At 55.6% G+C, this 27,331-nt stretch overlaps 1 protein-coding gene across 3 annotated transcripts; it reads left to right on the forward strand.

Annotated features, from left to right (window-relative positions):
* Positions 1–27,331, forward strand: OGDHL (oxoglutarate dehydrogenase L). 3 transcript variants are annotated; one of them, XM_086381100.1, is made up of 23 exons: positions 1–294; positions 3,422–3,626; positions 5,389–5,559; positions 9,166–9,268; positions 9,696–9,811; positions 9,959–10,113; positions 10,813–10,959; positions 12,673–12,763; positions 15,446–15,625; positions 15,774–15,902; positions 16,779–16,958; positions 17,219–17,371; positions 18,090–18,192; positions 18,320–18,448; positions 19,485–19,635; positions 21,200–21,327; positions 22,208–22,386; positions 23,742–23,813; positions 23,933–24,058; positions 24,166–24,238; positions 25,443–25,606; positions 25,791–25,945; positions 26,584–27,331. In XM_086381100.1, exons 2-23 carry the CDS (start codon positions 3,423–3,425, stop codon positions 26,705–26,707), a joined length of 3,033 nt encoding a protein of 1,010 aa, XP_086237226.1. In that variant the 5' UTR covers positions 1–294; position 3,422; the 3' UTR covers positions 26,708–27,331. The 3 variants fall into 3 exon arrangements, with proteins under 3 accessions (XP_086237226.1, XP_086237227.1, XP_086237228.1); XM_086381101.1 differs by having other exon boundaries at positions 66–202; XM_086381102.1 differs by lacking the exons at positions 1–294; positions 3,422–3,626; positions 5,389–5,559; positions 9,166–9,268; positions 9,696–9,811 and having other exon boundaries at positions 10,068–10,205.

Genomic DNA, 27,331 nt, shown 5'->3' on the forward strand with positions numbered 1-27,331 from the left:
TGGGGTTCAGGGGCTCAGCAGAGTGCCAAGTTTCCCAGACCAATGGGATCCTCTCTTCCTGGCCCCGGCAGCTTTCCTGTCTGGGCCTTCAGCACCGCGGACAGCGCCGGCGGGGCAGGGCTGGGCGGGGCGTCCTCAAATACGTCAAGACGCGTGGAGTCTCCCAGGCGCTCAGCCCACGTCGCCGCGTCTCGTGACCCAGGTAATTGGTACCTTGCGCTACGCATCATCTGCTCGCAGTCCCCTGACCCGCAGCCTCTGGATCGCGCTGCCGCGCCGACCCCCACCGGCCGGGTGAGCGCGGCGGCCCCTCCCCTCCAGGTCCCTGCGCCTCCTCTCCTCTTGCTGTCTCTCGGGCCTCCCCTCCGGTCCTCTCTCTCGGGTCCTGGGGCGCCGCAGCCCGGAGCCGGGGCCCCGTGAGGCGGGAGGAGTGAGCGTGACCTTGGCTCCGTCTTTGGCTGGCTGCGGCCTCCCCAAGGACACCCCCCAGCCCTTCGCGTTCATCCAACCCTGCGAGTGCAGTTCTTGTGAAACGTTTTGCGTAAAGGAGCGAAACTCTACCGGTGGGGTTTTAGACATCAGCATTTGGTCTGTAGCCCAAGACTGCAGACTGTCCACGCCTTTCGTGGCCTGGGGAGGGGCCTACTGCCCTTCCCTTCCTGAAGGAACCTGGGCTGCGGAGAACATCGCTGGGGATAGGGATGGTATAGCGTCATGTGCTTGGTGGGACAGGCAGGCAGCTTCGAAGTCTCAGGACCTCGTGGGGGGAGGCGGGAGGTGGGCAGGGCCCTTATATACGGCTTTAAGCGTGGTTTCTGCTCACAAATGGGGAAACTGAGGCCCTGAGAGAGGCAAGACTGGCCTCAGGTCAGGCCCTGAGAGAGGCAGCCAGCCTGAGAACTGCTTCTCCATCTCTCAGGGAAATGTGGGGGATGAGACGAGGTCCCAGCAGGGTACCATGATGCCCATCCCTGCATCCCCTCCCCACATATCCTGTAGCATGTTAGGACAGGCCCCTTTTACCTTTATCCTTTTCCCTCCCCTGGGCTTTCATTCAGGCCCTCCAGCTCTGCCAAGGAAATAAGCACACCCCCTTTCTGCCCTGCTTCCTACCACAGGGTCTGCCTCCTTGACCTTCTCTTGGGTTCAGTAAACTAAGGTTGGGACGTGTTCCTGAGAAAAGGCCACCCAGCTCCCAGAACAGGGTGCCATAGTAGGCCGACAGGAGGGTGAGTCTAGGCTCTGCTGCTGCCCAGCTTCCCCAGGTCTGGGGAAGGATCTGTTAACTGATCTCTACAATGGGCATATTGCAGAGCAGTTCTCAGCGAGGCAGCCCAGATAGGGGCTTATGTGAAAGAGGCTTGGTAACCAGGGATTCTGCAGTTGTTCTGGGGGTGGGGAAGGGGATGGTGCTGACTGTGTCCTTAGGGAGGAGACCACCAAGACTGGCCCAGAGCAACCTGCCTGTTAGTCCACTGGAGGCTGAGCTGGGCTCTTCCCTTTCACCTGAGGGGCAGGGCAGGCTGGGACTTTGACTGCAGATACCGAGGTTGACTCTGTGCCCAGAACCTCCAGGGCTCCTGTATCCCCAAGCCCTGCTGGGGTTGGGGCAGGGGTGGTTGGCTGGCTGCCCTCCTGTCAGGCTGGGTGAAGGCCGCAGCAATGTGCCGTGGCTTTCCCGCGCTGGGCTGGGCAGGACACAGGCAGGCTCATCCCTGCCCCTGCCCCCCCACCCCCTGCCCCAGGCCATCCCATCTCCCAGTGGGAGTGGTTGCTGGCAGGAGCAGCTCTGTGTTTACACATGACTGGGCAGTGAGGGGGGCACGGGCTCCGGAACCACAGGGCCCCACCACTCGCCAGCTTAGCCTTGCTGTGCCTGTTTCTGTATTTGTAAAATGGGACGATAGAGTGCCCACCTCTTGAGACCGTTGAAAGGGATGGAGGAGCCCAGTGCCTGCCCCCAGGTCAGTGCTCGCTCACTCTGCTCTTATTCTCATTCCCACATGGGTATCTTGCCGTCAGGCTTTCTTGCCTTAGGGTGCGGATGTTAGAGTTTCCGCATTGGGTTGTTTAGCGTTTTCTGATGTTCCAGGCAGGTAGCGCCTAGGCCCTATGGCCGTCTGGGCAGGGGCAGCACCCCTGTATTTGCCCAGGTCTCAGGGGCTATTAGAGATTGAGAAGGGGTTGGCACCCTGACCCTCTGACCGCAGATCTCAGACCTTGAGGCCCCACCCAACACCTGGAGGGTGCCACTCCAGGAAGAGCCAGCCCCTGGCAACCCTCGCTAAAGCCTAGTGCCACTGGGCTGGTGGGGCAGGACAGGCCGCTGAGCATGTGGAAAGGGAGCTTCCGGCGCCTGGGACTCAGGTTCCGGCTGAACCCATCTCCTTCCTCCCTGCAGTGCAGTGCATTTTTGCTTTTAAATTTTCCTTTGTTTGGACTTGCCCTGAGGAGCCCACTGTCCCTCACTCAAGGAGACCGCCCTCCCCTTCCCTTGACTCCTGTAAGTTTGGAGGGAAAAGCGGAGGAGATGGGCTAGGAGGGCTGTGCCCTGCCCTGCCTTGGAACATGACTACTTGTAAAATAGAAGGTCCAGCCAGCTGTTTCTGGAGACTTGGTTGAACTGGTGGGAAGGGGAGTGCCCTGTGGGCTGGGCACACCTGGCCCCAGGGGCATTGACTTCCGGCCAAGCTAGGCAGGGAGGTACACTTTCTGAGATTGAGATGCCTGCATGGCCCCTGGTGGTGTGGCTCTGGTGCTACCCCCCACTCACAGGCTGGGATTCTCTGGTCAGAAGGGCATCAGCAAGTATTCAGAGGGAGCTGTTCTGTGTTCGGGCAGTGCTGGGAAAGAGAAGGGAGCTCTGCTTACAGTTGTTTTGGAGGGCATTATGAAGGAACAGAGGTTCTAAGAGGAGGCTCTTCTCTTAGAATCTCTGTCTTCTGGGCTGGGGGGAAGGAAGGCCCCCCACCCCACCCTGCCATATAGACATAGACTCCTGAAAGCCTATTGTTCATGCATTTTTCCTGGGGAAGAGCAGGTGGCTTAGTGGGGTCAAGGGAAGTCACTCGTCACTTTTGGTCACAATGACCAGAGATCCAATGACCAGAGATCCAATGACCAGAGATCCAGCAGTGCCATGGGCCTTGAGATAGTACAGCTCAGCCAGACCCCTTTCTTCTGGCGTTTTCCTGACCAGGCATGGTGCACCCAGTCCTTGAAGGACTTCCCTGCCTGAGTTCCAGGGTGGCTAGGGGGCCTGGCCGATTGTCTCTCTCACCAGGGACTTGTCTTGTACTACCTAGCCCAGGGTCACCTGCCCGGTAAGCCCACTAAATGCTGTGTGAATGGACAAGTGGCTGCCAGAGCCTCCTTCCATCCTGGTCCTGTGACTTGTTTCTCTCTTATTGCCTGTGTCCAGGATGAGTCAGCTGAGGCTGCTGCCATCCCGGCTTGGGACACAGGCCTCAAGGCTCCTGGCCCCACATGGAGTCCAGAGGTTCAGCTGGTGCAGCAGGTCATCTGGGCCACCAGCTCCCTTCGGAAGCAGCAGAGCTGGAGGTGGTTCCAGTTATATGGAGGAGATGTACTTCGCCTGGTTGGAAAACCCCCAGAGTGTTCACAAGGTTGGTACCCCTCTATGTGGGGGAGAAGGTCCTGAGGGCTGTGGAGGGGGCAGTGGGGAGAAGCAACTTGCCTGCTGAGTGACCCTGGGTAAGTTTCTTTGCCTCTGAGGTCCACCATGTCTTCGTTTGTGAAAGAGTTGGTCCTCATATTAGGAGAGGAAAGCTCATTGCTCTGCTGTTGCGGAACCAGCCAGTGGTCGGGGGTCTGGCTTGAGACGCCCAGATGATGCCCTGCTAAGACACCCTGTTTCTGAGAGCTGCCCTTCCCCTCTGTCATGCTGCACTGTGTCCAGGTAGCCCCTGTCGTGTTGTTAGGAGTGTGAGTGTTTATATGTATATATTGAGCCGGTGGAATAAGTACACACTGACGGTAAAAAAAATAATAGTAATGAAAATGAAAAAGTAAAATCAGCTGCCAGGGCAGAAGTAGAAAGTGAAGCTGCTCTCTGTCCATTCACAGTCCTCAAAGGAAAGTCATACATTCACATGACTCAAGACAAAAAGTATTAAGTTCTACAGTGAAAAGCCTTCCTCCCATTCCATCTGCTCAACTCCTACCTGTCTGGTCCCCAGTCTATTCTTAATTTCTTCTGTATCTATTCAGATTTTCTTTAGATAAACTTATTGCAAACATAATTCTGGATTTCCCTCACCTTTACACAAATAAATGACATGCAATGTCCACCGTTTTGCCGCAGGCTTTTTCCATTCAGCATGCATCTCTAAGATTTTCAGTGTCAGCACCTTAAGAGCCTCGTTTTTTCCCCAGCTGCGTAGTATTCCACTGTTTGGATGGATGGGCCACACGCATCCCCAGGGACGGGCATCTGGCTCACCTCCAACCTTGGCTGCCACGCCTGGCGCTGTACTGCGTCATCTTGTGCGTTCGTCACCTCAGGAGTGTGCAGCTCACCATGGGATAAATTCCACGAAGTGGAGTTGTTGGGTCAGAGGGCGTCTGGACACATAATTTTGATGGATGTGCCCAGTTGCTTCCCACAGGGTGTGTGCCATCTAATTCTCCCACCAGTGCCGTGTGAGAGGATGCCAAGGAAAGCTCTTTCACGTGTGTTCTGCTGCGACAGAGGTGCTGGTGCATTTGTCCATCTGCTTTTGGTTTCTGCATAAAGAGTAGCAAACCATGCATCCTCTTCTGTTTTGTTCCTTTACAACATATCTTGTCAGTATTCCACAGCCATAATAATAGATGCATCTTTTTTTAAAAATACTACATAATTTTCCAGAATCTAAATTTACCATTTATTTAAATGGTTTCATATTGATCACCACTTAGATTGTTTTTATGCTGCCATTTTTATAAACTCTCCTGCGGGGAACGTCCTTGTACCTGTAGGCACACACCATTCCAAGTACATCTGTAGAATCAATTGCTGGCAGTGGAATTTCTGGTTCAGAAGATATATACATTGAAAGTGTTGAGGACCTGCCTGCCAGATTGTCCTCTACAAAGGCTGCCTCTAACCCCAGTGTGTGAGGGCATGTTTCCCCCAGGGATAGAAGTCTCTTTCATGCCTGAAGCCCCTTGATCACAACTTGTAACTCCCCTGCCAGCCCTCTACCAAGCTGGGTCCTGGAGAGATCTGAGCTCTGGATGGGGGCCTGGGCTGGTTGAGAGGGATCTCTGGACAGGGTCTTAGGAAGGTCCTGAGAGCTATGGTGATGAAGGAAGACCATGTCCCCTGGGGTCCCAACTACTCTCAGTCCCTAACTGGGCTGTTTTCTTGTTTCTGCCCCCGTCCAGTCCTGGGACAGCTTCTTCCGGAAAGCCAGTGAGGAAGCCTCTTACAGCCTGGCTCAGCCCCAGCCCCTTTCTGTCGTCTCTGAAAAGAGACTGGCAGCGTCCAGCCGGACCAAGACCAGTAAACTGGTGGAAAACCACCTGGCTGTGCAGTCCCTGATCCGGGCCTACCAGGTGAGTGACTGGGGGGTGCAGGCTCCTGGGTGGGGCAGGCGCTGATAACAAGAAGACTGGCTCAGCTCCGCGCCACCTCGGAGCCCTTCTCTGAGCCCTCTGTGGGTGGCTCTGACTCCCCCTCCTGCTCTTTGCCACATTACCATTCACATCACTTGCCATCTCCCTTCATTTTTTGTGTGGACTGGTTTGTTTGTTTGTGGTCTTTCTCATGGAGTGTTATCTATCTCCCACAGCACTGTGCCCCAGTCCCTGGGGGGGTACTTAGTGAGTGATCAGTTTCAGTGAGTGTTGAATGAAAGATGAATACACTGATCCTTGTTAATGTCCGTTTTCTGCTCTTGACTGGGCATTCCAAGAGGACAAGGCTGATGTCCAGCAGGTGCTTAACTAGTGTGTGTGGAACTAACGAAGGAATAAATGAATAGTTCATTAAGCAGCTCTCCCACCCATCAGTTGCTCTGTCCTGGAGACTTAGGCTCCCTGTGGCTGGGTTCCCAGGCTCGGCCCCCGCTATGTCAAAGAGTCCTGATGATATTCCCTATTCTTGGTCTTGACTCAACAGTACTAATTGGAGGGCTGTTCTGGGTGTTCACTCCATAAAAATGTAATCATTTAGGATCTCTCTGGGAATTGGCAGCCGAAGGTATTTCATAAGAGAAACTTGTCTTGAAGACATGCAGAAGGAAGGGTAAGGGCATCCTGGCAGAGACTTGGTGGGAGGGTGTCGCACAAGCCGCTGCAGGAACTCGGGGGGAGAGGGAGGCCTTAGCAAATGGAAAGGGGACCTTGCCCCTGAATGAGGCATTCTGTGTGGGTTGGCAGCTGCCCACCCAGGGCGTGCCAGCTGTGCTGGGGCGGAAGAGGGACAGTCCACAGGATCAGGCTCCCCTATTGGCCTCAGAACCCGTGGATCGTGGGCCACTTGGGAGCAAACAGCATTGGTTGTAATGATGTTTGTCTTGGCTGGGTAAGAGGCAGGAAGCTATCTAACTGTTGACTTTGAAAAAGAAGAACAAGGAATATAAAACTTTGTATGAAATATAAGGTATCATTCACAGTGCGGCCTGAGGGCCTTATCTTCCAAGCATAGTCTCAGTTCTGCAGCAGGTCTGTGGTCTTTCGTTGTCTGAGATCACAGCACCAGGGTCCTTCCAGCAGGTTGGTCTCTGGATTCAGGAAGGTTACCTTGTACTGGCTTGATAAAAATCTGCCTGATGGTGAGTACTTACTTATGGGGTGGGCTGCAGCACCTCACAGGCCAGCTTGGGGCTGAGCTCCGGTTTGACTCACCTGCATACAGCACTGAAAAAAAAACCCAAGCTGCTGCTTATTTGCAAACATATAGAATGTAGAAGAATCGTGTCTCAAACCCTCAAGCCCATCATTACAGGGCTGCTCTTGTTTCATCTTACCCACCTCCGGCTCCACCCCCAGGCCACTGATTATTTTGAAGCAAATCCCAGATGTCATTTCATTTCATTCATTGAACGTTTCAGCATGTATTTCCAGAGATAAAGTCTCCTTTAAAACTTTACAAATATACATAATGGCATTATCACTGCTAAAAATAGTAATAATCTTTAATGTCATCAGATACCCAATTGGTATTCATTTGTGCCTGTTTGTCTTAGGATGTCTTTTTTTTGCTTATTTGAATTGAGATTCAGATAAAGCCACCGGTTGTGATGTTGACATGGCTCTTAAGCTCTTGTTCTCCGCTCTGCAGGTCCTTCTGCGTTACTTTTGTGCTCCTTGTTTGTCCTGTAGAGTTTTCTCGAGTCTGGATGTTGCTGATTGCATCCGCATGGTATCATTTTGTCTGATCCTTTGCCCCATGTAATTTCTGTAAAGTGGTGGTTATATCTAGGTGCTTGACCCAACATAGATTTGATTTCTTTGTTGCAAATCAGCTTCCTGGTGGTGATGGCACTTCATCAGTTAGTAGCTAAGGACGATAATTTCCTGGATGCATTAAGTCATTAGGAGACGTAAAAGTGGTGATAGTCTAATTCTGTCTTTGTTTGGTACCTGGAATATTTCCGTGGGGAGAAATTTTCCTTTGTTAGCTCCATTTGGCCTCAAGTACAAATTATACAGGGAAGGTAGGATCAGTGCTTGGTTTTTTTCCCTTTTATCGATGGATTTTCAAAATTATGATTTGGTTCCCTAGCATCTTCCAAATATGGCAAATAAAGGTTTTTCTTCTTTTTCTTAGTATGATATGAATGCATGGATTTAAACACATTTGATGAGTTTCAGTCTGCTACAGATATTCTCCTTGTTGTTGCTCAAAATGTGTCCTTATTCCCAGCCTCAGTGGTGTTTGGTAGGATAAGATGATTTGAGCTCATCTTGTATATTTCTAATAAGTCAGTTCTCCAGGGGGTGAGGGAGTATTTGCTGTTATTGGTCTGGTCATGACTTTTGGGTTCTTTTGATGGTTAGAGACAGGAAATACGTAGTTTTTTTTAAAGATACCATACTTTATAGGTTTGTACTGATGCTTCTATACACGTCAAATATAGGACTTAAGGTTTGTCTTTGACCTCATCAATCTTATATCACCATCTCCTTTTAAAAATATCAAAAGTAGAGGTTCTCAAAGATGCAATACAATGACTTATTTGATTTTTCTCCTAATCCATACATGACAAGGTAAGAATACAATTCTAGTACTACCACTGCTTGTTGGTAATATAAATGAATTTATGATCTTTTTATTTCTGCAGTCCTGTTTGCCTTTGGGGAGCATTCTGTTAGTCAATTGAAATAGTTCCTCTCTATATAGTTGTGCCACAAAATGGATGCATTAATTCATTTATCTTACTTTCAATTTTTAAAACTTAATTTTGTTTTTAAAAAATTTATTTATTGTTTAATTGAAGGATAATTGCTTTACAGAATTCTTAATTTTGTTTTATAGTGATATAAAATATTTATAAGATTCCAAAAGCAAGATATAGTCTTAAAAGTCTAGCTTCTAGCCCTGACACTCTGCCCTATTTTGTCCTTTCTCTGTAGGTAATAATTTTTCTTATTTTTTGGTTTTATTATTTTACTACATATTGTTCTAATGCACACATTTATTTGTAGACATTCAAATAGATACAAATATATGCAAGTGCATATATTTACTTTTGTCTTTCCTTTCTTAGATGATAGTTTATCACAAACATTTTTATGTAATTTGCTTTTTTGTTTAAGAGTATTTTGTGGAGACAATCTCATTGTAGCAGTTAGGAATTTTCCTCATTCCTTTGAGCAACTCTGTGCCCTCATGAATTTCCCATATCCATTTGTCAGCGTCCTGCTGATGGACGTTTGGGAAGTTTTAGAATTTTGCAATTACTAATAGTACCATGGTAATTATTTTTGTGTATGCATTCTTTCCTGTTTCTGAAAACTGCACCATGTACTTTTAAACCGAGTTGAGCTCCTGCCACCTCAGTTGCTGTGCTGGGGTTTCACAGGCCTGCTAAGGCCTGGGCGCTGGGAGTGTGGAAACTTGAAATTCTGAAGCCGGAAGTGAGGGGCCCAGAGTCTCGGTCTTGGTGGGTCTGCCCGGCTGTGCTCCAGTCTGCCTGGGCCTTTCCTCCTCTCCAGATCCGGGGCCACCATGTGGCCCAGCTGGACCCCCTGGGCATCCTGGATGCGGACCTGGACTCCTTCGTGCCCTCAGACTTAATCACCACCGTCGATAAACTCGGTGAGAATCAACACCCTCTCCTGTTGCCCTGGCAACGCGAGCCAGCTGATGCCTGTGCCTAGTGAGGGCACTGAGCCTGCGGTGCCCCTGGGTCTCGGGTCTCAGCCATCAGCCTGAGAGGCTTTCTTCTGACCCTCGCCCATCTATGCGTCGGGTCCCTGCAAGGGAGGGCTCTCCATCCTCCCCAGCTGGTGCACGCACTCAGCAAGTTTGAGACACCTGTCCAGGCCCATCCTTGTGACGGCAAGCTCGGTTCTGACTCTCACGCCCTGTGTGCTGTGGACAGAGGGCCCTTGACCTTTAGGCTGGACATGGTGGGAGGGTGCTGGGGCACTGTTAGGAGGTCTAGGGATGCAGCTAGGCTCACCTGCGCCTCACCTCCCTTTCTCCTGTCTGCCGCCCTGACTCTGCCCCACCGGCCTCCCAGCCTTCTACGACCTGCAGGAGGCTGACCTGGATAAGGAGTTCCAGCTGCCCACAACCACTTTTATTGGAGGCTCCGAAAACACCCTTTCTCTGCGGGAGATCATAAGGCGCCTGGAGGTGAGCACGGGCAGGCGTGTCGGGCACACCTGATGAAGCTCTCCAGCGTGCCTTAGAGGGAGGGAGGGCACTGCCTTTCCTGTTCCAGACCCCGAGGCTGTCCGTCGTCTTCCTGGCTCCTCGTGGAGTGCTCCCCTGTCCCCACAGAGCACGTACTGCCAGCACATTGGTCTGGAGTTCATGTTCATCAACGATGTTGAGCAGTGCCAGTGGATCCGGCAGAAGTTCGAGAGCCCGGGCGTGATGCAGTTCTCCAGCGAGGAGAAGCGGACCCTGCTGGCCCGGCTAGTGCGCTCCATGAGGTCGGGCCCCCAGCACCTCCCTGGAAGCCCCAGTGGCTGGGGGGCCTGCTCCAGCGCTGTCTGAGACATCCCAAGCCCTAGCTGATGAGGAGGTACCTGGCAAGTGAAGGCAGGACTGGGTGGGGCTCCAGGAGATCATGACACTGAACGAGGATGGAAGTGACATAAGGATGTCCCTGCGTGGAGTGAGTGTAGCAGGGGCTTCCTGCAGGTAGGGCAGAGCTGGACTTCTGTGAAGCTGGGTCTGCCTAGGACCGTGGGGCCCTGGAGGAGCCCCTGACCCAGCTGCTGGGAATAAAGTGGCTCCCTGAGAAGTGACGTGTGGGCTGGAATTTGAATTGAGCCATGAGGAGGTCTTTGGAACATGATGAGAGGGCTCCAGGGCACCTGTGTGCTGGAGGGCAGCGAGCCGAGAAGAGTGGAATGGCTAGTGGCAGTAGTTTGACTGGCAGGGGAAGAGAAGGTGGTTACCGGGAATGGGTGCAGCCAGAGGCCTCTGGTTAAGCTGGGAGGAGCCTCAGCCTCCCCCAGACCTATGCTCCTTGCTGGTGGGGCATCATGGTGTCTGTGCCAGGCCCTGGACTGTGCAGAGAGATGTGACTTCGTAGCTTCCTCTGTCCTGGCACCCTACTCCAAGCCCTCAGGAATAGCCCCCACGAGCCCCTGCCTCACCATCCCTTTCTTCCCCTCCCCAAGCAGGTTTGAAGACTTCCTGGCCAGGAAGTGGTCTTCAGAGAAGCGGTTTGGCCTGGAGGGCTGTGAGGTCATGATCCCGGCCCTGAAGACTATCATCGACAAATCCAGTGAGATGGGGATCGAGAACGTCATCCTGGGGATGCCCCACAGGTGGGTCCTCCCTGCCTCAGCCTTGTGCTTCTGAGATAGATGTGAGGCTTTGAAAGTCAGAGTAGGGGTGGTGTTGGGACCTGGGGGTAGAGGCAAAGGGGTCTGGAAAGTTCTGAGTCCCTGGGCCCTGGCTTGCTCATCACAGGAAGAGCTGAGCGTGTGGCCAAAGCCTCTGGAACCGGGTTCTCTTGGGCTCAGTTTCTCTCTCACCACACTGCCGCCATCCCCAGCAATACTGAGATGACAGAAGGGGCTATGTCATGCTACTTGAGGTTCCTGTGGAGTGGCACAGCCCAGGAAAGTGAGGGCAGAGCCTGGACACGTGGGCCTGGGTTGGCCTCACCTGGTGGGAGGTCTCTGAGGTCAGCTGACGCCTCTTTCCCTGGCTGCTAGCTGACCACTCATTTCCCTGGGACCGTGATAAAGACTTGGAAGGTTGGCCTGGCCACTGGGCAGTTACCTCTGAGCTGGAGCCTGTGGGATAATGAGGAATGCAGCCAAGGTGGCCAGGGGTCCTGCTGAATGGGCAGGGACAGGACATGCTGTCTGTCTGAGGGGCAAAGCCTCGGTATTTCCCATGCCCATTTCCAGCCGCTCACAGGGGGCCAGTACCCTACTGCTTCAGCACTGGGGCATCACGATGAAGTGTGAGGAGGGTCCCCATCCGTGGGCTGGCCTGCCAGGAGTCCAGGCTTTGTCTCACAGGCTCTGTGCCCTGGAGGGAGCAGAGAGGACCCCGTGGTTTCAGGATGGCATGGCTTCAGTAGAACTGTGGGGGGTGGGGAGAGAATGGTGCTGGGTCGTCGGGCAGCTCTGAGGCTTTGTGATGGCGCTGCACGGGCTCCTGGCCTGAGGAGGCTTCTCGGAGCGGAGGACTGCCCTTGGCCAAGCCTCCATGGTTGAGAAAGGGCCTCTGAGACTTGAGGGCTTTCCCCAAAGGGGCTGAGGGGTGTTCATCTGGTTCCTGTGTCCACACAGCCCTCCCTCCACAGAACAAGAGAGAAGCCCACCGGAAGAGGGCTGCCCTTCTGTCACAGGGCCCTGTGGGGCTGGAGGTCACACCAGAGTATGTGCAGACCTAGGGCTGGCGTCTGCTGCTGGGCTGTGGGAAGCGAGTTCTGAGTCATGCCTTGTGCCTGCCTCAGGCTGGTGTCCACCCTTGATTATATTGCCCCATGGTGGGAAGTTCAGGCTGGACTGGAGAATCCCTGGACCTAGCTGCTTCCCCACAGCCCCCCTGGACGCCCCCTCCCACCCACCAGACCTAAGCTCATCTGGACAGGTCCTCTGGTGACTCCTAAGGGCAGAAATGTCACCTCTTCTGTATATTGCTCCAAGATGCTGCTAGGCTGGGCTGGGGAGCCGTGTGGGAGCGGTTGCGTTGCGTTAGCAGGTTGGGGTCAAGATTCTGGGTTGGGCTCAGCTTTGGGGTCAGGGAGGGGGTGAGTGGACACTCGGCCATGAGGCTGGGTGGCTCCCTGCTCGTGAAGGCCTCCTGAGTCTGAGGGGTGTGGGTGTCTGCTGGCCAGGGACAGCTGGCCAGCCAGAGCTGCTCACCTGCCTTGCAGATTGAGACAGGGTCAGAGGGCTGGGGTCCCAGTGCCCACGCTGTTCCTGCTGGGTCCTAGGTGGGCAGGGAGCATGGTTATGCTGGGGTGTATGGAGGGAGGTGGCCTCTGTGCCAGGTGAGAGCCCTATCCCCTCTGGCCCCAGAGGCAGGCTGAATGTGCTGGCCAATGTTATTCGCAAGGACCTGGAGCAGATCTTCTGCCAGTTTGATCCCAAGCTGGAGGCGGCGGACGAGGTGGGTGCCAAGTGTGGGCGCCAGAGCCCCTGGAGAGCTGGGTATTTGGGAGATGGGCAGCCATGCAGAAGAGTGGGAGAAGGGCCGGGGGGTCAGTGTGAGGCTCCTCAGGTGCTTTGGAGCCAAGTGCTCTGATCTCGGGTAACTAGGAGAATCCTGGATGATCTGGGCCAACCTGCTCTCCCCAGCCAGGGAAACTGAGGCCCAGAGAGGTGCAGGGGAGTGCCTGAAGTTACTCAGTTCAGCCCCTGTGGCTGTGTCTCTGTGCCCAGAGTCCTGCCTGCCTGCCTCTAAGGACTCCTCACTCGTTTGCCCAGCACAGTGTTGGGAGGTCAGGACAGTTTCCTGTGCCCACTGATGAGCAGAGGGCACAACTTTCCACCCTCACCCACTTCCTGGTATGTTTTCGTGTCATGTAGGCCGCGTATCCCATGATTTTGTGCGTGCTGGGCCCTCAGCCACGTTGCCATCTTCTCTTCCTCTCGCTGTCTCTTTCACGTCCTGCCCGTCACCCCGTCTGATGGCTCTCCTGGTCCTCCAGGCAGGACAGCTGTCTGTGCCTCCTCTGTGCTCCCTTTGCCTGAAGAACCATGTCTGCTCTGGCCTTTTCCGGGGGTGTGGGTGGGTGGGTGGGTGGGTGTGTGTGTGTGTGTGTGGGTGGGTGTGTGTGTGTGTGTATGTCTATCTGTCTGTTTTCCCATCCAGGCTGGTAGCAAGGTGAGGGCAGGGACCTTACCCCGAAGCCTCAGCACCCAGCACTGGAGGATGCTTTGTTAAAATGAGCCATGTTAAATGACTGCTCTAGAGCCATCCGGCACGTTAGACCAGAGCAGGACTAGAATCCACATCTGCTGGCTCCCAACTCGCGACCTTCCCACCATCCATCCAGCACGTTAGACCAGAGCAGGACCAGAATCCACGTCTGCTGGCTCCCAACTCGCGATCTTCCCACCATCCATCCAGCACGTTAGACCAGAGCGGGACTAGAATCCACATCTTCTGGCTCCCAACTCACGCTCTTCCCACCATCCATCCAGCACGTTAGACCAGAGCAGGACCAGAATCCACGTCTGCTGGCTCCCAACTCGCGACCTTCCCACCATCCATCCAGCATGTTAGACCAGAGCGGGACTAGAATCCACATCTGCTGGCTCCCAACTCGCGCTCTTCCCACCACCGTGTTCACTTTGCTCAGGCACCTTTGTTCTCTGAGTCTCACTTTGCTTTCCTGTAAAATGGGGATAAAAATTCCTGGTCCCAGAATAGGTTGTGAGCAATTACAGATGACGTGAGTGAACTGTAAAACCTGGCCAAAGAGCTCTTTAAACAAATTTACTTTTTTCTTAATTGAAAAAACAATGTGAGCATCATTTGAAGAAAAGATTTCATAGTGAGAGCAAGTTTCCCTTCTGAGGCTGCTTTCCTGCTCCCTGGAGGCTGTGCTGTGGTCAGTTTTCATGTTAAGGTGGAACATTCCAGAAATGTGCCACGCAATGCAAACGCATATAGGCGTCCAGCACAGCTTTATTTGTAAGAGGCCGGGGAGCAGCTCGAGATGCCGCTGGGCACCTTGCTGTTTTCCCTTAATGAGCCGCCACAACATGCCAAACTCCCCGGGCTTATAATGCCCCTCTGGTTTCCACTGTCTCTTGTTGATGAGCATTAGGTGGTGGAATGAGTGTTTTTGCACACATGTGTGTGCATTTCTAGATAGTGTCTGAGAAATGTCGTGGCTGAAGCTGAGGAGGCAGGACTGAATTGCCCTCCAAACAGCTTGCAGACAGCGGCGAGTCTGCCTGCTGCGAGTCCCAGGCCACACCCCCCTTCCCTTACTCCATCCACCCTTTCCATCTTTGCCAATGTGATAGGTCCAGAAGTGACTACATTTGAACATATTTCTCTGCTATGAATGTGAGTGTCTTCTCACATGTTTTAAACCATGTATGCCTTTTCCTGTAAATTCCTTTTCCTGGCTTGTGCTTATTTTTCCCTGGGGTCTTGGTGAAAAGTGCTTTACGTATTGAAGGAGTTTGCCCTTTGCTTGCATTTGTGTGATAAATATTTTCCCAGCTTGATTTTCTTGCCCCCTAATACTGTGCGTGGATCTTCTTCCCCCTTGACAAATATATTAGATTTTGGCCGTCTTATCCTTTGTGGCTTCTGAGGTTTGTATGTTGTTTGGAAAGACTCCTCGCTCTAAGATCATAAAGTATGTCATGTTTCCCTGCTACTGTGCTTTTGTCTGTTGTGTGAACATTCTTGCTTACTTTGGTGAAAGGACTTTAGTAGGGGTCCTGCTCCAGTGTTTTCCCAGAGGCCTGGCCCATGGTCTTAACTCCAGTTAAGAGCTGACCTTCGTTTCTTGGCCTTCACTGTCGCTGGCCCCGTCCTAAGGCTGCCTTACCCGTCCCCAACTCTGCCATCATTCACGCGGAGAGTGTGGTTGCTGATAATGAGCAGGGGCTCTGATGAGGGATCACGACCCAGGGAACCTGCCGGCCGTTCTTAGAGCAGCTAGAGGACAAGCAGGGCGTGTGCCAGGGTTGGGGGAGGAATGCAGGGGTGAGTCAGGGACAGCACGACTTTCCCAGGGAGCAGACTCCAGGGGATGTCCCAGCCCCACTGTGGACTTGCATGTCTGGGATGGTGGGGACCTTCATCACAGGCCACCTCAACCTTCAGGGTTCCGGAGATGTCAAATATCACCTCGGCATGTACCACGAGCGGATCAATCGCGTCACGAACAGGAATATCACTCTGTCGCTCGTGGCCAACCCCTCCCACCTGGAAGCTGTGGACCCCGTGGTGCAGGGGAAGACGAAGGCGGAGCAGTTCTACCGCGGGGACGCCCAGGGCAAGAAGGTGAGCTCCTGGGCCCCGAGGACCTGGGTTCTGTGGGCCGGGCTCCTGAGGGGTGAGCTCCGAGGGGTAGACTCCAAGGTTCAGGGTTGGGGCTGGGCGGCACAGGCTGGAGCATGGGGGCCCTCCTGACTGATACCCTGTCCTGCAGGTCATGTCCATCCTGGTCCACGGGGACGCCGCCTTTGCTGGCCAGGGCGTGGTCTATGAGACCTTCCACCTGAGCGATCTGCCCTCTTACACCACCAACGGTACCGTGCATGTTGTCGTCAACAACCAGGTGAGGGCCAGGGCTGCGTGCCGGCCTCAGCAGCGGTATCTGTTCCTGGTCCAGGCAGCACTCTGAGGAGAAGACAGGGACAGTCCTGCTTCTAAGCCCACTGCTCTGCCACTTAGCAGAGCGTGCCTTCAGCGAGGTGCCTGACCTCTCAGCCTTGCTTTCCTGGTCTGTGGAATGGGAGGAGTGTACATCTGTGTGTGTGTCTCTGTGTGTATCTATCTCTCTGTCCTTCTCTCCCCCATCCCCATGTATGTGTGCACACACACACATATATATGATAAAGCTGTAGGGATAGAGGAAGACGGGTACAACCATCACCTACCCCAGAGGCTGCACATATAAAATTAGATGCTGCCTTTAGCTCCATGTGACCCAGTCTTAGAACACGGCTCTCACAGCTTTTGCTTTTAAGGCAGCTGTGGTTAATGACAGCTCTTCTTCTGAACCTGTAAAGCCCTGGGTTAATGACTTTATTTGCATAGTCATTTAAGTCATTTAATCTTCACAGTATAACCCTGTGAGGTAGGAATTTAATGAGCCCTTTTAATCAATGAGGAGACCGAGGCTTTGGGAGTTTAAGTGCCTGGCCCAAGGTTGTATAGTTAGTAATTGGTGAGACTGGGTTCTATCCCAACTTGGGCTCCCTGCTCCCACTATATACAAACGATTGCAGGAGAAAGAGCGGGTGTGATTCACCTGGTGGTGCTGCTGTCCCCGTGATTTCAAGGTCACCCACTGTTACCTGGTCATGTCCCCATCACCTCCTGGCCATGCCTGATGGACCTCAAGGCAAAGGCACCCCTTCCCCAGCTGCCAGACCCCCGGCCTTCTAGGCAGCTGTAGCTGTCCAGCTCTCAGTGCCTCCTGCTTCTGCAGATTGGCTTCACCACGGACCCCCGGATGGCCCGCTCCTCCCCGTACCCCACCGACGTGGCCCGCGTGGTCAATGCACCCATCTTCCATGTGAACGCAGACGACCCAGAGGCTGTGATATATGTGTGCAGCGTGGCAGCCGAGTGGAGGAACACCTTCAATAAAGACGTCGTGGTAGACCTGGTGGGTGAGGGGGGCCCCGGCTGGGTGGGCTCAGCTGTCCCTGCTGTGCCAAGCTCGCCAGGGCTGCAGCATCTTCAGCAGTCAGGGCTGGGCAGCAGGTTGGGTGCCACTGGGTGCAGTCTCTGCAGAGGCCTGGGGGCGAGCATTTGGTGGTGGGTGACCATGAGAGCTGCTGAGGTTTGAAGGGTGTGGCCGGCCAGGTGTGCCCCAGTGGCAGTGACTGTGTCAGCCACGCTGCCTGGGCACCCTCTGCCCCGCAGGTCTGTTACCGCCGGCGTGGCCACAACGAGATGGACGAGCCCATGTTCACGCAGCCTCTCATGTACAAGCAGATCCACAGACAGGTGCCCGTGCTGAAGAAGTACGCGGACAAGCTCATCGCTGAGGGCACAGTCACCCTGCAGGAGTTTGAGGTGGGCCCCGTCAGCACCGTGCTGGAGCCGAGACTCGGAGGGGCTGCTGATGTTACCAGCCCAGGGCTGGGGGCTGGCGATAGCCCCAGTTATCCAGGGGGACAGAGGACCAAAGACACTTGGTGGGATTCAGTCAGTGTGGCGATGCATGGAAGCCCACCCAAGGCAGGAGTCCAGGAAGGCTTCCTGTGGGAGGCGGCCCTGAGCCGGGTTGTCCCCAGTGTTCTCTGTGGATATGCTGGCCCTCCCTCTTTCAGGCGCTCCGAGAGCAAAGACCGTGAGTCTTTCCTGGGCTCCCACAAGTCCTTGCTGACTGCGATCCCATGGACTCTTTCCAGGATCCCCTGAACTCTGGGACTTTAAACTCTGGCCATAAGGTCCCTCTTGAGCTTCCTGGTAGCTCAGTTGGTAAAGGATCTGCCTGCAATGCAGGAGACCCGGGTTCGATTCCTGGGTTGGGAAGATCCCCTGGAGAAGGGAATGGCAACCCACTCCAGTATTCTTGCCTGGAGAATCCCATGAACAGAGGAATCTGGGGGACTACTGTCCATGGGGTCGCAAGAGTCGGACATGACTTATTGACTAAATCAAATCAATCAAGGTCCCTCTGGGTTAGGGGAAGACCATTCCTCTAGAACATGGTCAGAAGGACCAGTCACTCAGCCTGTGACTGCCCAGGGCATCATTGCCTCAATCCAGGCCTTCACTCTTATTTCAGGAAGAAATCGCCAAATATGATCGGATCTGTGAGGAGGCGTATGGCAAGTCCAAGGATAAAAAAATCCTGCATATAAAGCACTGGCTTGACTCTCCCTGGCCTGGTGAGTGAGCGGCGTGTGGCTGAGAGCCCCCTGGGGCTGTGGGAGAGGCAGGCCTAGGGAGATGGGCTGGTCAGGGGAACTGAGGCCCCCCTGCCTCCCAAAAGTCACAGAGTCTCTGCCCTCTCAGGCTTCTTCAACATGGATGGGGAGCCCAAGAGCATGACGTGCCCAGCCACAGGTGTTCCTGAGGACACGCTGACCCACATTGGTGAAGTGGCCAGCTCTGTGCCCCTGGAGGACTTTAAGATCCACGTGGGTGAGGTTTCTGTCTGGCATGGGCCACTGTCTCAGACATCAGGCCCCAAGGAAGTGGTGTCAGGAGTCAGGGAGGCCCAGCCTCATCCCTGCTTGGCTGTGGGCAGACCAGCTGAGCTCTCTGTGCTTCCCTCATGCCCTTGAGGGATCTGTGATAATAACCCTTCAGGTGAACAGATGTGGGTGCCACGCTCCCCAGTGAGTGCTGCTCACAGGCCTCCACGGACACCTTGGGCTTCCCCAGTGCCTTTGTTAGGGGTACCCCTTGGTCAGACAGGAGGAGAGTAGGGGAAAAAAAGGCTTCCGATGGAGGGGGCAGTTGGGTCTAGAATTCCGGGGGGCAAGTGTGCCAAACTGGACAGATGATAGAGGGTGACCCTGGTCTAGTAGCTGGCCACTGGCTGTGCTTCTTGGCTGTAGCTGTTGTGGCCTCCACTCAGGCAGCCTGAAGAGCCCCTGTGGTGGTAGTGGGGCCCCCGTGCACCCTCTGAGCAGGCTGTGGGTGTTCCAAGAGGATTCCACCACTTCTGGGGCAAGCCCAGGTGTCCTGGGGCACCGGCTCTGTGTGCAGTCACGGCAGGTCTGTGTGGGTGTGGGGCCAACGGCAGGCCAGTCTGGGCCAGGAGCCTGGGCTCAGATCCAAGCACCTTCTGTATGAGGGAGAGTGAGTGACTTTCCTCTCCTGAGCCTGTCTTCTCATCTGAAAGGCAGTGAAAGTCAGTACCTGCGTTTCATTGGAGAAATGTGCCCTGCTCAGCGTGTGTGGCACGCGCGCGTGGCTGACGCTCACCTAGTGGCACCTCCTCCTTCCCGCGGGGACAGAGGCAGTGGGGGCATACGCGCGGGCCAGCCTAGTGCATTGGCTGGGGTGGTGGGGCTGGAGGAGGGTCCCCTGCGCCCTGCCAGGCCCCTGGCTTGTGTGTGGGGGGGTACACAATGAATATGCACACACCTGGTGCGGGGCCTGGGGACCATAGCTGTCCCAGGCGAGGTGGCCAAGCTCCTGCGCCCCTCAGGCTGGCCCTTCCCTCCCCCAGGCCTCTCTCGAATCCTGCGGGGCCGTGCAGACATGACCAGGAAGAGGACGGTGGACTGGGCGCTGGCAGAGTACATGGCCTTCGGCTCCCTGCTCAAGGAGGGCATCCACGTGCGGCTCAGTGGGCAGGACGTGGAGAGGGGCACGTTCAGGTGAGGCTAGGGGGCGGAGGAGCCCAAGCCCCGTGGGCATTAGCCTTGCCGCTGGGGAGAGCTGAGAGTTCGGCTGTGCTGGGGGTCTCTCAGTTGGCCCAGGGACTTTGGATGATCATTTCAATGAGGGCTAAGAGGAAAGCTTCTTAGAACTGATTTTTTTTTTTTTTTTCAATCCCTGGCTGAGTGTTATGGTCTGGAGGAAAAACAGAAACCACCGGCCACCGTGCAGGAAAGACCCACTTTTGTTTTCCCGACACCCACTGGCAGGACAGCTGCCTCCACACGGCTCCAGTAACTTGTGGCAAATCAAGGACAGGTCCAGGGCCACTGGAAATTGGCACACATTGATCTATACATACTCCGTTAAATTCACTGGTGTCCTAATCACTGTTTCCTCATCAGCCTCCCAGGCTTGAAGGCTGGATACGTTTCAGGAATGACAGGTTAATAACTTGGCAATTCGAGTGATTGTTAACTCCAGTGTCCACAGATTGATTTGCTCATTGTGTGTTTTGCTGAACTTCCTCAAAGGATTTTCCTTGTCGGACCAGGTGCTACAATGAGCTGCATCCGTGCCTCACTGAGGAGACGCACATGGTATTTCTAGGCTCTGCCCTCATGCTCCACCATTCAAAACTAAGGAAGGAAAATTTCAGAGTCAGAAGGGATTAAAACAGTTGATTGGCTGTTTGAGCCCTTTGAATAGATCTGGAACACCTATGGTTCAGCAAATGGAGAACAGCTCAAAGAAATACTTATCAGATAGCCAGGCCATCTGAAAGCTCCTGGCCTCCTCTCTGCCCCATGGGGCCAGCATGCAGAGCTGACTGCTCTGCGTAAGCTCTTGGTTGATGTCAAGTCTTCTGGTCATCAATGGTCCTCAAGATCCTTTGTTTCCCTTTGAACTACTGTCAAGCCCACTCCCCACTGCCGTCTTTCTTGTTTGCAGTTTAGAGTTCAGATGAGGACTTTACACTTGTTGGCTGTCCCCATCACATTCCCTCTGTTTGGGACCCCGGATGTTTGGGATCTCAACTCAGTCTCTGCCATGTTAGTGAGTCCTGGAGATGTGGCTTCCAGAATTCAGTAGACTGTCTGTGCCTCCCTTGTCCCTCATCACCGCTGGCCCTGTTCAGCCAGGGCTCAGGGGGCCGCTCCCCTGCACCCTGCGTTGCATGTCAGTCCTCGTGAGGCTTGGCGTTCAGCCAGGGGCCCCTCCTTATGTGCTGCAGTTCCTGTGATCCTGGGAGCTAGCAGGGTGGGCAGGGGGACAATGCCCCTGGAGTATGGCTTCCTAGGGCCTCAGGTTCTTTCTACCCAGGGCCTGGGAGGTTGGCATGGCTAGTCTCATGGGACCCTCCTTATGTAGGAAGCTGAGACTCTTCTGTCTGTGCTCCAAGACCCTTGCGGCGTGTGTGAGGCGGGTGCTGCTGGGATGGGAGGCTGCCCAGAGGAGGGGCCGGATGGCCCTGGCTCTCCTCGGCGGCCGCCAGCCGGTGGGGCGCTGCAGGTGTCTTGGCCAGTCCGCCGCCTCCCACCGTTTCCTGGTCTGTCTTTCCAGCCACCGGCACCACGTTCTCCACGATCAGGACGTCGACCGGAGGACGTGTGTCCCGATGAACCACCTGTGGCCTGACCAGGCCCCCTACACCGTGTGCAACAGCTCCCTCTCGGAGTACGGAGTCCTGGGTGGGTCAGAACTGCCTGCAGCTCAGAGAGGGTCTGGCCCCTCAGGGCATCTTGTCTTTGTTGTTTTGACCACGGTCTGGAGCTGGGAGGGGCTGAAGGAGCTTGGAGGCCCCCGGGTGGACCTGGCTCATGGGACAGCCCTGAGGGACAGTGGTTGGGCGGCCTCCACCTGAGGCTACATCAGAGATGTGGTCCTGTCCCATCTGGCCCTCAGAGGGCCAATTGAGGGTCAGTCTTGCCTGGATGGGGACTCTGGATACCAGAGCCTGTCCCTGGGTAGCATCAGTGGGCCCAGACAAAAACCCCATTGAATCCACTAGGGGCCACTGCTGCTGGCTGGCCCTGAGCCTCCTGGCCTGGCCGCCTCCACATTCCTCACCTGCCTCGTCTTCTGTGCCACCTCACCCAGGGGCCCTGTCCTCAGGCTAGGCTCTTCCTAGGCTCTGGCTCCCCAGACTATATCCTCAACTCTCCCTTGGCTCAGCCTTTAGCTGCCCTGCTTCCTCTGAACCTGCCTCCTCCCGGAAGCAGGAACCCCTGATACTGGCCACCCCTTCTGGGGAGCAGCCTCTGGGGCTGGCCCTGCACCCCTGCTCATTTTGCAGGGACTCCTTGGCAGGTGGCCCCTGCGGCCTCTGCGGGGTATCTTTGGACTTGGCTCCTGGTCTAGCTAAGGCTGAAGCCAGCTGTATGTGAGGTCAGGGCTGAGGTTGGCATCTCTGGGCCTGTGGTCAGCTGCCCCATGGAGTCCCCGGACCTTCCGGCCTCCAGGGAAGGATGGGCAGGGCAGGCACGGTGGGTGAGGATGGGCTGGGCTGGCCGGAGCCCCAGCCCTTGGTGAGAGCGTGCGGCAGGCTCTACCGCTATGTCTTCTGTTTAGGTTTCGAGCTGGGCTACGCCATGGCCAGCCCCAATGCCTTGGTCCTCTGGGAGGCTCAGTTTGGTGACTTCCACAACACGGCCCAGTGCATCATCGACCAGTTCATCAGCACGGGTCAGGCCAAGTGGGTGCGACACAATGGCATCGTGCTGCTGCTGCCCCATGGCATGGAGGGCATGGTGAGGGCCGCCGCAGGGGGGCGTGGCTGGCCTGGAAGAGGGTGGCTGGACCCTTGGCCACTTGCAGAGTTGAGGGGTCGTGTGCCTTCCAGCCCCTGGGAACCACAGGGCGCAGGGTGGGGCCTCCGTGGGTCTGTGTCAGCACCGCTGAGGATGACACTATTGCTCTCGGTCAGAGACGGAACGGACGTGTCCGCGTGCCTGCTGTGTGCCAGCTCTCTTTAAAACCTCTGTGTAGCAACTCCTCCAATCCTTACAACAGCCTAAAGAGGCAGATCCTGTTCCCACTTGCCAGATAAGGAAGCTGAGACACAGAGAGGTAGAATAGCCTGCCTGAGGTCACACGGCTAGCCGCTGAGATTTGAACCTCTGTTGTTGGGGGGCCATATGTGGGGGAGAAGGAGGATATGCAGGTCATCAGGGGAGGGGAAGGAGGCGCATCGTGAGGTCCCACCCTGGTGGCTGTGTGGCCTGACCAGGTAGAGCATGGCCGGGGCTTGGTCACTGCCTGGCTGGACTGGATGTCCTGCTCAGCTTGGACTGGTCACACGTTCAGGGGTTGATCAGCACTGCTCAGAGCTAGGTCTCATGGTGCTGGGCAGTTCCCATGCCATGTATTATCCTGTGGCATCCTCACCAGATTGGTTCTGTTCCCGTTTCACATGCGAGGAGAGAAGTCCTGTGACTGCCCAAGGTCCCCCAGTTGTAGAGGTAGCTGGCTTCTCACCTGGAGCCAGGCTGGATGAGGAGCCGAGCTGGCCTGGCTGGTACCTGTGGCTGTGGGTCCGCGGGGCTTTGCCCCTAAGCAAGGGGCAGCCACCCCTGTCCCATGGGGAGCCAGCTTGGAGGACAGTGGGGTGTCCTGCTGTCTTATGGAGCGGAGCAGCCGCGTGGGTGAGGGGAGGAGGAGGAGGCAGACCTGGGTGTGCAGTGCCCCTTTCTGACTGAGTAACCTTGAGGTTGCTTCTTAAAGTCTTCGCCCTTCACCTTCATCTACGTCACAGAGCTGCTTTCAGGGCAGAGAATGATGTGTGTGAGGCCTGTAGAACCATGTCCGGCACAGAGGGAGCACTCAGCAAATGGTCACTGCTGCAAGGCAGAACGTTCTAGAGAAAGAGCGTCTTGGCCTTTTCACTCTTCCTTCTGCCCTGTGTGCTCACACGGTTTGGCTCTGGCTGGACCCTCCTTCCTGCTCTTCCCACATTCCTTGCTTTTCCTATGGTTCAGATTCTGGAGTTAGGCATCTCCTCCAGAAGCGCTCTAGACCCTGCCCTGAGCCCCAGGTCCCCGTATCTTGTGACAGACCCCAATCCCCCTGAACTCTGGCCAGCCTGGCCATCTGGCATTTGTTCCAGGGCCCAGAGCACTCTTCAGCCAGGCCTGAGAGGTTCCTGCAGATGAGCAACGACGACTCAGATGCCTACCCTGTGAGTACTGCCCGCTCCCCGCCCCTCCCCAGGACAGGGCCACACGCTGCTACTCCTGGCAAGGCCAGGATATGGGTACCACAGGCAGGTCCCCTCCCAGCTGCACCCTGTCCCTCCAGGCATTCACCCAGGACTTTGAGGTGAGACAGCTCTACGACTGCAACTGGATCGTGGTTAACTGCTCCACACCGGCCAGTTACTTCCACGTGCTGCGCCGGCAGATCCTGCTGCCCTTCCGCAAGCCGGTGAGCCACCCACCCTGGTCATCGCTGGGATAACGCAGGGGTCAAGGGCAGGGTGCCCTGGCTGAGTGGGGGCAGGCCGGCAGCCAGCCACCGTGTTTCCCTTCCAGCTGATCATCTTCACACCCAAATCTCTGCTGAGGCACCCAGAGGCCAAGTCCAGCTTTGACCAGATGGTATCCGGTATGTGCCTGGGCAGGTTGGGGAGGTGGCTGATGGGGGCCCATGGGGCAGCCTCTGTTTCTGTGGCTCTGTTGGCCCTGTAGCTTCTGACACGGTCCCTGCCAGCAGCTGGATTGGGAGGTTGGTGCAGCGGCCAGATGTCTGGGCCTGCCTAGGTCACTTGGGCTGAGAACCAGGCTCAGGAGCGTGCACTAGCTCCCTGTGGCTGCTCAGGAGGGCCGGCCTGGCTGCGCTGGAAGAGCTCAGAGGCTGGAGGTCTGCTGCAGCTCTGCCTGGTTCATGGGATGCTGAGTGTCAGTCATTCATCCATCATTCATGAGCCCAACAGGCATCACTGGCCCTGGGCACCTGGCACCCCCTCCAAGAGCTCTCAGCCCTGGTGTTGGAACTGAGATGTGACCCAATAGAGGATGAAGGGGGCAAGTTTAGGGCCTTGAAGCTGGTCACAGCAGAGCTGTCTGGGAAAACGGTCCTGGGCTGTAGGGGAGGGGCGGGAGCTGGTCCGGGGACCTCAGTGGCGTGGGCAGGCGCTTGTTCTCACTTGCGCGTGTGAAGGCATCTCCTCAGATGCGGCCGGTGGCTGAGCCAGCAGTGCAGAGCCCTGGCGTTGGGCTGGACCGTGTGGGCTGAACACTCAGTGCTGGTGAACCCTCTGCCTCAGGGTCCTCACCTGGGATGCAGTGACCTCACAATAGCTTCCCTGCCACCTGGCATGAGATCAGGAAGGAAAAACCTGTGGGACTCTGCTGGGAGCTGGGCTCTGGGGCTGAGGGAGGAAGAACCATGCCAGGGTTTACTTTCCAGTTTGATGACTGGGGGAATTGAGTGTGCGCGGAAGGTGGGCATGACTGGCTGGAGAGCAGGTCTGGGACAGACAACACTTCTGTAGATGGGAATGTGATGTCACCTTCTCTGTCCTCCCCAGGGGCTCTGCCCATCAGCCCCCATCACTTTAAACTTGGTGCTCCCAGGGCTTTGCCCGTGGCTGCAGCTGCTGTCTCCACTCCTGTCCCCCGGACGTCTCAGGGTGTCCACTGTCTCCTGTTCTGTTGTTTGGCTCAGGAGGTTCATGTTGCAGATCTAAATCTGGGGCTTGACTCGGTGGCCAAGGACAGCCTGGAGGAGCCAGGAGTGTGGACTTGACCCCAGGCTGCTCTGGCCCCTCTGGGGGCCGACGCCCCATCCATGTCCTGCTGGTCCCCAGGAACCAGTTTCCAGCGGGTGATTCCTGAGGATGGGGCTGCGGCGCGGGCTCCTGGGCAGGTGCGGCGGCTCATCTTCTGCACGGGCAAGGTGTTCTATGACCTGGTGAAGGAGCGGAGCAGCCAGGGCCTGGACGAGCTCGTGGCCATCACACGCCTGGAGCAGGTGCGCCTGGGCCCCTCGGCTGCTCAGCGTGGTGGGCAAGGCCCAATTGCCAGTCCCCTGGCTCTGGGCAGCGTGCCAGGGCTGGAGCCAGTGAGGAGGGTGGTGGCTGCTCTCTGGGGGGCCTGTCTGTGGGCAGGCCCCCCTTCCCCTGGCTATGACCTTCATTCTTCCTGCCCTGCCCCAGATCTCTCCGTTTCCTTTCGACCTGATCAAGCGAGAGGCAGAGAAGTACCCGGGCGTGGAGCTGGTGTGGTGTCAGGAGGAGCACAAGAACATGGGCTACTACGACTACATCAGCCCACGCTTCATGACCGTCCTGGGCCGGGCGCGGCCCGTATGGTACAAGGCTGGGTGCAGGGGCTGCCCGCCACCCAGCCCTCGTGTCTGCCAGGGCCCCATCCTGGCCTGACCTGGGTGCAGGGGCTGCCCGCCACCCAGCCCTCGTGTCTGCCAGGGCCCCATCCTGGCCTGACCTGGGTGCAGGGGCTGCCCGCCACCCAGCCCTCGTGTCTGCCAGGGCCCCATCCTGGCCTGACCTGGGTGCAGGGGCTGCCCGCCACCCAGCCCTCGTGTCTGCCAGGGCCCCATCCTGGCCTGCCCTGCCCCATTTGCTTTGTGACCTGGCACTGGCCACTGCCCTTCTCCGGGCTGTATTGAAACCCAAGAAGTTGGGCCCCCTAGTCCCTGCTGGCTCTGTGACTGTCAGTGACAGAGCATCTTCCCCATTAGGGATCCTCTTCAATATGGCCGTATGGAGAGCAAACCTTTGTGTTTGTTCTGAGGCCAGAACTCAACTAGAGAACCTCCTGCATGTCTCAGATCTCCTACCTTTGATCTTAGGCCACTGACTTAGCCCCTTGGAGCCTCAGGCTCTTCATTCCTGCAGCTGGGTGACGATAAGCATAGACCCCATGCGGTCCTAGGGTAGCCGCGAAGCCAGCCCAGCCCTTCCCCTGAGCTTATCTCTCCTCCTCCAGGTATGTTGGCCGAGACCCAGCAGCTGCACCAGCCACGGGGAACAGGAACACTCATCTGGTGTCTCTGAAGAAGTTTCTGGATACTGCCTTCAATCTCCAGGCCTTTGAAGGCAAAACATTTTAGAGCCTGTCTGAGTCTTGCTGTGGGGTTTCCTGGGGACATGGGGGATGTGAGGGGTTGGCTGGCTGTGCTGTCCAGGAAAGAGACTGTCAGGAGCCCCAAGATAAAACCTGCCCATATGGTGATTGAGGCCAAAATGCAGGTACCACCAGCTTCAGTATTAAGCCATCTTGGGCTTTGCGTTTATTTCAGAATCTCTTAGGGCTGAGAAGCCAGAGGTGTCTGATAGATGGGCTGTAGCTGTGGACTGTTTCTCCAGCTGCCCTGGTCTCCAGGGTTTCATGTGGCTTGTCTGTCTGTGTCATTCACGTCTCTGCAGACAGCCAGCCAGCTACCGAGGAGCCCATGTCTTTGGTTTCTCTCCAGCCCGGCAGACTTGGCTGCTGCTCACCCTGTGCTTGTTCATCTGTAGATTGAACCACCGTTCTCTGTTGTGCTCTTAGAAATAGAGATTTTAGCAATGACAGCCGGGTGAAGCCAAACCATGGCAGGTGATTTATATGGGCTCTGTTTTATGGGGCTTGTCATAATGAGGTAGGTCAGCTTCTGTGTGAAATATGGTTATATTTACCGTGTACCAAAGTAGAAAACCAAATAACAGAGAAATTCAAAACTGCTTGAGAGAGA

Source organism: Bos grunniens, chromosome 28 (genome assembly GCF_055505025.1).
Source record: "Bos grunniens cultivar Pamir isolate PY7600 chromosome 28, Bosgru_T2T1.0, whole genome shotgun sequence".
Taxonomy (NCBI): domain Eukaryota; kingdom Metazoa; phylum Chordata; class Mammalia; order Artiodactyla; family Bovidae; genus Bos; species Bos grunniens.

Excerpts from the sequence above, each read along its gene's own strand:
- OGDHL (XM_086381100.1), top strand. The coding sequence starts at position 3,423 with ATGAGTCAGCTGAGGCTGCTGCCATCCCGGCTTGGGACACAGGCCTCA. Across the intron at positions 10,960-12,672 it reads ATCCTGGGGATGCCCCACAG|AGGCAGGCTGAATGTGCTGG; the intron begins GTGGGTCCTCCC and ends CTCTGGCCCCAG. Across the intron at positions 25,946-26,583 it reads GGCCGGGCGCGGCCCGTATG|GTATGTTGGCCGAGACCCAG; the intron begins GTACAAGGCTGG and ends CTCCTCCTCCAG.